The sequence below is a fragment of the Mytilus edulis genome, chromosome 3, assembly GCF_963676685.1.
Source record: "Mytilus edulis chromosome 3, xbMytEdul2.2, whole genome shotgun sequence".
In the NCBI taxonomy this organism is placed as follows: Eukaryota; Metazoa; Mollusca; class Bivalvia; order Mytilida; family Mytilidae; genus Mytilus; species Mytilus edulis.
In genome coordinates, this window is record NC_092346.1 from 29,495,406 (window position 1) to 29,503,892 (window position 8,487).

The following is an 8,487-nucleotide window of genomic DNA, read 5'->3' on the forward strand; positions in this document are numbered from 1 at the left end:
TTGATTGCTGTTCTTCATATAATAACATTCTTTTAACACAATAAATGATAAAACACTATTGAAATTAAACTTACTGACAAATATGTTACAACTTATTGGCCGTAATTACACAGAAAAGGAAGAGAATCGGAGAAAACTATGCGGCGGCGCTGCTATCATACTTGGACGTCATAAAGATCGCCAATGCCAACGTTATTGTCGAAGTATCGGCAATACACTGCAGAGGGTTTTTTTCTGCAGACTAAAAACCAATTCTATTCAGCTTTTTGGAAGATTCGAATTCGAAAGATAAGTCTGGTGAGTACTCTTTACTTCACTGTTTTCAAGTCACATGTTTTTCTACCTACCTAAGTCTACCTAAGTGTTTCCAAACGCAGGAGATCAGTTTGCTCCTCTATATTTGGCTCTGGTTCATCGTCACTAACTACACTTGTGCTACTTCCGGTGTTATAGGTGTATTCAGTGTCAAAGTTATAAATCATTGGGTGTTCTTTCCAATGCTTGTCTAGGCGATTTCCAAAAATCTTAACATTCTTTGCGGTCACTACGATGTCTGGTAGGCTGTTCCATACTTCCACTACTCTGTTAGTAAAGTAGTATTTTCTAATGTCTAGTCTGCTTCTATATTTTACCAATTTCATAGAGTTGCCTCTTGTTGTCGAGCTGGTATTACGAGTAAATAGACCTTCTGTCACCTTTGAGTCATATACTCCTGTAGTTATCTTGTATGTTTCTATCATGTCGCCTCTTAGCCTTCTAAATTTTAAAGTTGGAATTTTCAGAATTTTTAAGCGCTCTTCGTATGACAAATCTTTAAGGTTTGGTAACATTTTTGTTGCTCTACGTTGGACATTTTCAATTGTCTCTATATCTTTCTTTTTGTGGGGGTTCCATACACTACTAGCATATTCAAGATGAGGACGGGCTAATGCCTTAAATAGTAGGCAGAAGCTTTTATAATCTAAATATTTAAAAGTTCTTCTAATAATCCCAACTAGTTGGTTTGCTTTGTTGACTTGTGTCTGTATATGTTTATCAAATTTTAGCTTTGAATCTATAGTTACTCCAACATCTTTCTCTGATTGAACTGTTTCTAGTGTTATTTCGGATCCATCGTATGTCGACATTTTATAAGTGCTATCTTGTCCATAATTGGATTTAGTAGAAATTGGAAGTACTTTACATTTGTCCGGATGAAAACGTAATAGCCATTTTTCGCTCCACTTAAATTTCGATCTACTATTTATGTAACATCATGCCATTTTGAAAAATTTCCATTAATTTGTACTCTTTGTTGGCGGTCACTCAGAAAGTTCTTGATCCAATTACATGTTTGTAAACTCATGCCATATGATCTAAGTTTGTTGATAAGTCGTCTATGCGGGACTTTGTCAAACGCCTTCATAAAATCGGTATAAACTGCATCTATTGACCCACCACTATCTAAAATACTGGTCCAGTGATCTAGGACTTTTAATAGTTGTAATGAGGTTGATCTTCCTCCAATAAAACCAAATTGTCTATCACTGAAAAGGTTATAACGGTTCATATGGTCTACTATTTTCTTTCTTATAAGTTTCTCCATCAGCTTGCATATAATGCTAGTCAGGCTTACGGGTCTGTAATTTGAAGCTAGTTTTTTGTCACCTTTCTTAAAGAGAGCTGTAATTTGGCCAATTTTCCAATCTTTAGGTACCGTACCGGTTTTGAATGAGCTATTGAAAATCATGGTTAGTGGGGTATCTATTATATCAGCCAGTTCAAATAATACTTTTGGATGTACCTGATCTGGTCCAGGTGATTTTGAAGTATTTAAATGTTTAAGAAGTTTGTTGATTTCTTTGGTTTTAAAGTTATTTTTGCTAGATTCTTCAATATATGGTATATTTTCAATAAATGTATCATCATTATCATTCTCTACAGTAAAAACACTAGTGAAAAATTCAGCCAGTACCTCAGCCTTTTCTGTATCTGTACTTGCAATAAAGTTTTTACCATCTCTTTTTACATGAAGTTCTGATACGCCACTTTTAGATTTTCGCTTTGCATTAACATAAGACCAAAAGTTTTTACAGTTTGTTTTAGCAGACTCTGCTATAGACTTCTCCCGATTTTTCCTTTCTTTAGCAACTGTTGCTTTTGCTTTATTTCGAGCTTTTGTATACCCCCTGTAGTTTTCGTTATCTCTATTGTTTCTATATTTTTCCCATGCTCTGTGTTTTTTCCTGATTGATAATCTAGCCTCAGCACTAAGAGGTGTTTTAAATTTCTTTTTTGATATATGTTTTTTCGGTATATGTAAATTCATAGCATCCGATAATTTGTCCATGAACATGCTAACCATATCTTCTGTATCTTTATTAGCTAGTAATTCTTCCCAGTTAACATTCATATGTTCCTTTGACTTGTCGTAATTGGCCTTAAAATAGTTAAATTTTACGCTTTTCGAGTTCTCATATGTTAAGTAACATTTAAAGTTAAAAGCTAAAACATTATGATCACTGTGCCCAATCGGGTCTTGATATTCAATATTCTGGATAAAGTTCTTATCATTTACTAATATAAGATCAAGCAATGATGGTTCTTGGTTAATACGATATCGTGTTGGTTTATCTACCATCTGTTGATAATAACAGTCACGTATACATTCTAAAAAGTTAGTACTAATATTATCTTTAGCAGACCACGTTTCCCAGTTTATATCCGGAAAATTAAAATCACCTGTCAAGAGCACATGTGAATATGAGTCTTCTAATTTGCTAATTTTCACAAGTAAATCGTTTAATGCCTTGTGTTGTTCTTCAGATGAAGATGGACTCTTATAAATACAACCTACTAATAGTTTATCGTTATTCACTAGGTTTATCTTTAAGCAAACATATTCCTTAAATTCATGCTTAATGTCTATCTCAACTGCTTGAAGTTCCTGTTTTACATAAATAATAATTCCACGAACACTGTTTGTTGGAAAATTCTCAGGAAAGATATCATATCCATCAATTGACAATTCTGCCTATAAAATACGGTATCTACTATTCTTTGGAAGAACTTCAGTTATTATTATGATATCCGGATCTGATTCCTCATTAATAAATCTTGTTTTGAACTCATCAAATTTGTTTATAAAACTATCTGCGTTAGTATAAACACACTTAAGTTCAGATAAAACACTTGCGTGTTTTTGGCCGTTAAAATGCTGGTCACCAATAACTTTAAAAGAATTTACATTATTTACATTGTCATCTTTTGGTATTACTCTTCCTTTAATACCCTTACTATTCTTCTTGCCCAGGGGGGCCCCCGAACTATGAAGTGGTATTTCCCCGATTTGTCATTTTCTGTTTTCTCTTTCGCCTCATTTAATTTTGCTTTGTTTTGTTCCCTCTCTGTTTTAGTCATGTCATGGGTCACACTTATGTTATAAAATTGGCTTTCAGTTCCTGTGTTTTTTAATCTTGAAAGGTTTTTCATTACACTCTTTTTACTTTCGGTATTGTTTAATGTTACCTTCATAGGCCTTGATTTCTCATTATCTTCTGTTTTCTTTCCAATTCTAACAACATTGTTAAAACAGTTACTATCTGCATGCAGATACTCTAAAAGTTCTGAGAAGAAGTGTTTGTCTGCTTCCTTACGATCAGAAGGAAGTTTTTCTGGACTTTCTTTTACCCCATGAATAATAATGTTTTTTTCTCTGCTTGAACTATCTCTTATTTCTGAAAGTTTCAATTCAACTGATTTTTCTATATCAACACTAACAGACTGTTGTTTATTAAAAAGACAACTTTAAACTAAAAACCCGTGTTCAAGAATTCGTTGTACGAACTATCAATATATTTTTTATGAAGAATTCATGTTGCCTAAACAATTGATATATGTATATTATTTTGTTACTTTTGGCTTTTAATTTAGATGCAGGTTAATTATGACCGGGCTTCTTGAAAACGCTAAATTTGCAAAATGTGTTTTCAGAAAATAAGCGGTTTTTACTAAGTTATTTTCAAAAAGTTTGACATACAAAATATTGATAGAACAAAAACCGAAAAGACCGAAAACTGAATAACAGAAACGATCACTCTGAACAGTGAATGATTACATTAGCGAGGCAATGATTTAAAACCACTTAAAAAAATCCTCTTTAATGTATAATAACTGTTTTCAGTTATAACTATGAATCTATAAAAGTAAAACCATTCTTGATTGCATAATACAGCAGGTTCCAAAATTTAAAAAAAAAATTAAAAAGGGGGAGGGATGTTTCATAGAAATTTCATATTACATTAACTAACAGTTTGTTCAACAATTAATAGGTTTATAATGGCTATGTCCAATCAAGATAAAGAAAAGAAATGCCTTACAGTGTCTGGCTTTTGTGAGGCAATATTAAGTACAGCTGAATTTGAGTGTTCGCTGGAAGACATTCTAGACAAGAAGGCCGCTGAGGCAAAGAGGGCAGTCTGGAAAATGGAAATAAGTATGTCATAGTAACAGATTCTAAACTAATGCGAACAAGCCGGTTAATTGTCCAATAAATATAGTCCTTTTAATTCTGTCATTGTATATATACCTGCATCTTTTTTCTCAGTTTTATTAAGTGTTTCCTGTAGTGTTTGACTACGTTTGATTGTGTTTTTTTCAAATTTAAGCTGACAATTTCACAATGACTGTAAAAACTGCAAACATCTAGAGGTCAACATACGACCTTCAATAGCAGACAAGGGTCGTATACAATATCACGAATATATGTGTCGCTCAAATTCGCGAAAAATTTATATTCGATTATCAAACAAGAGCGTAACATATATATATATATATATTTGAACGGTTCAATTAATTCTGTTGTTTCAATTCATTAAGAATAAATTTGTTCACCATCTTCATTATTTCGTTTAAAATTGAGAAGTATTCATAATGTAAAAAATAGCACATTTTCCTCATCTAAATATTCATTTGATTTGTTTTAACAGAAAGAGAAAATAAGGAAGAGAAAAGATCAGAAAAAGATGAAAGTATGAATACAGAAGAAAAGAGATCAGAAAACGATGAAAGTATGAATATAGAAGAAAAGAGATTAGAAAACGATGAGAGTATGAATATAGAAGAAAAGAGATCAGAAAACGATGAAAGTATGAATATAGAAGAAAAGAGATCAGAAAACGATGAAAGTATGAATATAGAAGAAAAGTGATCAGAAAACGATGAAAGTATGAATATAGAAGAAAAGAGATCAGAAAACGATGAAAGTATGAAAATAGAAGAAAAGAAATCAGAAATGGGTGTGGATATATCAACAGAGAAAAGATGGGGTAATTTTTTTGTTGATATTTTTAACAAGATATAACTATTACGTTTGCAGGTTGTATATATCTTTTTATGAATGTTTATCTGGTTCAATGTATATAAAAATAAGGAGATGAAGTATGATTGCAATTGAGACGACTCTCAACAAGAGAACAAATTGCATAAAAGTTAAAACTGTTTGTCATGTACGGTCTTTAATAATGAGTAAACTCCATACCGCTTAGTCAGTGTATATCTATAATGAAAGTTATCGTATCATCTAAGATCATCTAAGATGAAAGTTTTTATTTTTAATTCTAAGTTCTTTGTTATAACTGCTGAAACTAATAAAACGAAATGCCGAGAGAAAAAGCCAGTAATGTGAATACTTTATTCTTTCTAGAATTGAAAATAAGAAAGATCCACGTGCAGAGAATTGGAGAGAACCCATTGAAGAATGCTGTCGTACATGGCAATAAGGTACAATAGAAATTAAGGGGACGTAAGTATGGGGTAAATGTTAAAGATAGAATCTAATAATTATCCAACAGTTGCGGATCCAGAAGGGGGCCGGTGGTTCAATGCATTTGAATGGAGACATATTGTTGGAACCCCCCTTTTTAAAATGGACGGATCCGCCCCTGGTCCAATGTTATACTATTATCGGAACCGTGCTTTAATTGCTGTTCTTCATATTCACAGTTAGATAACTTTTTTGTTGAAAATATTATTATGCTCTTCGTTTTAAATCGTATTTTGAAATATATCTTTAATCACAAACCCCACATAAAACTTCCGTTGTGTAAGTATGTTGCGTGAATAAAATCACATTTGGTGGTGAATGAGCAGCATAAACGGCCGTGTAAGTTACAAATAAGGGGTTTTATTATGTTAATTGTCCTTTGATTGCTGAAATTATAACTCCTAAAATTTTAAATCAAAAGTTACCCACATCTGAAAATAAACTGCTTTCGATCAAAAAGTTAAGGACGTCTTATGTCTTTTTTAAAGTTGGTCTTGCGCTTTAGTGAACTCTTAATTAACGAACTTATGGTAATTGTTAGTGATTTCTTTATTCAAGAATCCTATAAATATTTACATTCTGCATGGAAAACGTCGCAATAGGTAAATTTGGTACAAATTAAATATCAACGAGTTTTAAAAAGTCCGCCATCTTGGGCTGAGGGTAACTTCAGTTACCCACAGCTGTTAAAGCACAGTGTTAAATGAGTTATCAAAATTTTCGCAACGTTTTGAATATCTAATTTACTTATGTTGTATAATTTGATATATACATGTACATACAATCGTTATATAGGATCCAGTCCAGAATTCTGAATCGAAAGGATTGATTAATGACAAAGAAACGACGAAAGACGAAAAGAAAAGGAAAAGAGAAATGATGAAAAAAGAAGAAATACTGAAAAAGAAAGCCCAAGAAGAGGAAAAGAAAGTTAAAGCACAGTACAAAGCAATCGACAAGAGTATTCAAAAATACTCAAAAGATGTCAAGTCAAAATGGAAGAAGAAAGAAAAGAGGAATATAAAGATGAAAAAGATGGCACAAAGGATGTTGGAAAAAGGTATTTCATAACTATGTCCACTATCTCCAGTCTTTTTGTGACTTAAAGAATGTTGTTGGTTGCCATTGACGTTCTGAATTCAACATTCACGTGTCAATAATGAAAAAATCAATTAAATTTCTTATTCAATTATCATATTTCACATTTTTATGTTATAGTTTATAGAAATTAATTAATTAATTCTGATTAACAAGCACTTATAAAATTCAGGAATTTATTTGGTATAACTTGATATTTTTGATTAAAAGAGAATAAAAGCTGAGAATAAAAGCGTTAATACGCAATTTTCGGATTAACATTGCAAAAAAAAAAAGATTGCACTGAATTAAAAGAAAAACCTTGTATGAAAACATTGAATTTCTACATCTATCTGTTTATTTTTAAAGAAATAAAGAAGATCGAGAAAAACAGATTAAAGGACGAAAAGAAGAAACAAGTCCAAGCTATGGATGTTGTTCAGGAAAATCAAAATGATTTTAAAATTGTCAAAACAAATGAGGAGACAGAGGAAAACGAAGACGAAAACAAGAACAAGGATCAAACTTTCAATGGTGATGGGGAAAAACAAAATGATTCTAAAATAGTCAAAACAAATGAGGAGACAGAGGAAAACGAAGACGCAAACAATAAGAATGATCAAACTTGCAATGGTGATGGGGAAAAACAAAATAATTCTAAAATAGTCAAAACAAATGAGGAGACAGAGGAAAACGAAGACGAAAACAAGAAAAATTATCAAACTTTCAATGTTGATGGGGAAACACAAAATGATTCAGAGAAGACACAGAAAGAGGCAGGGATGATTAAAAAAAGGAAAACTAACTGCGATGTCATTGAATTGAGTGAAAGAAAGGAAAATGACAAAAATGACACAAAAGACATTGAAATGATTACCAACAATGCCGGAAAGAAAACCACATTTGTTGCCAGAATCAGTGGATTCTTCCGATCCTTATCGTGTATCAAAAGACAGGAGAAAAACAAAGACGTGTGTTGATAAACTGTTGTTATTCAATTTTATATTATTTTCGTTCTGTTTTCTTAATAAAAAACCAAAATTAATGTTATTTAGCCTTAAAGAACCTGTTTTATTCGCCGACTTGACCTTAGTCTAGAATTTTGTTACTGCGAATACAATACAATCTTATTTCGGTAATTTGTGTCTTTTTGTTTCGGTTTGCTATTTTTTTGTTTGCACTTCTTGTTGTTCTTGCAGATCTTAAAAGTCAATCCTTTTCCAAACTTAGTCTTGTGTTGATTAACATTTTTCATTCATCAAATGTATCTGAGCAAGTTCTTGCTGATCTTAAAAGTCAATCCTTTTCCAAGCTTAGTCTTGTGTTGATTAACATTTTTCATTCATCAAATGAATCTGAGCAAGTTCTTGCTGATCTTAAAGATGTTAAAAGTCAATCCTTTTCCAAGCTTAGTCTTGTGTTGATTAACATTTTTCATTCATCAAATGTATCTGAGCAAGTTCTTGCTGATCTTAAAAGTCAATCCTTTTCCAAGCTTAGTCTTGTGTGGATTAACATTTTTCATTCATCAAATGTATCTGAGCAAGTTCTTGCTGATCTTGAAAGTCAATCCTTTTCCAAGCTTAGTCTTGTGTTGATTAACATTT

At 31.9% G+C, this 8,487-nt stretch overlaps 3 protein-coding genes across 3 annotated transcripts; 2 read left to right on the forward strand and 1 right to left on the reverse strand.

Moving 5' to 3' along the window:
• Positions 1-185: 185 nt before the first annotated feature.
• Positions 186-7,930, forward strand: LOC139516197 (DNA ligase 1-like). Its single transcript, XM_071306124.1, has 6 exons — positions 186-297; positions 4,311-4,474; positions 4,968-5,306; positions 5,684-5,760; positions 6,599-6,863; positions 7,250-7,930. The coding sequence occupies exons 3-6, from the start codon at positions 5,207-5,209 to the stop codon at positions 7,858-7,860; spliced, it is 1,053 nt and encodes a 350-aa protein (XP_071162225.1). The 5' UTR covers positions 186-297; positions 4,311-4,474; positions 4,968-5,206; the 3' UTR covers positions 7,861-7,930.
• Positions 354-1,127, reverse strand: LOC139515156 (uncharacterized). Its single transcript, XM_071304719.1, has one exon. It carries the CDS (start codon positions 1,125-1,127, stop codon positions 354-356), a length of 774 nt encoding a protein of 257 aa, XP_071160820.1.
• Positions 4,318-5,188, forward strand: LOC139515157 (golgin subfamily A member 6-like protein 26). Its single transcript, XM_071304720.1, has 2 exons — positions 4,318-4,474; positions 4,968-5,188. Exons 1-2 carry the CDS (start codon positions 4,318-4,320, stop codon positions 5,186-5,188), a joined length of 378 nt encoding a protein of 125 aa, XP_071160821.1.
• Positions 7,931-8,487: the final 557 nt, after the last annotated feature.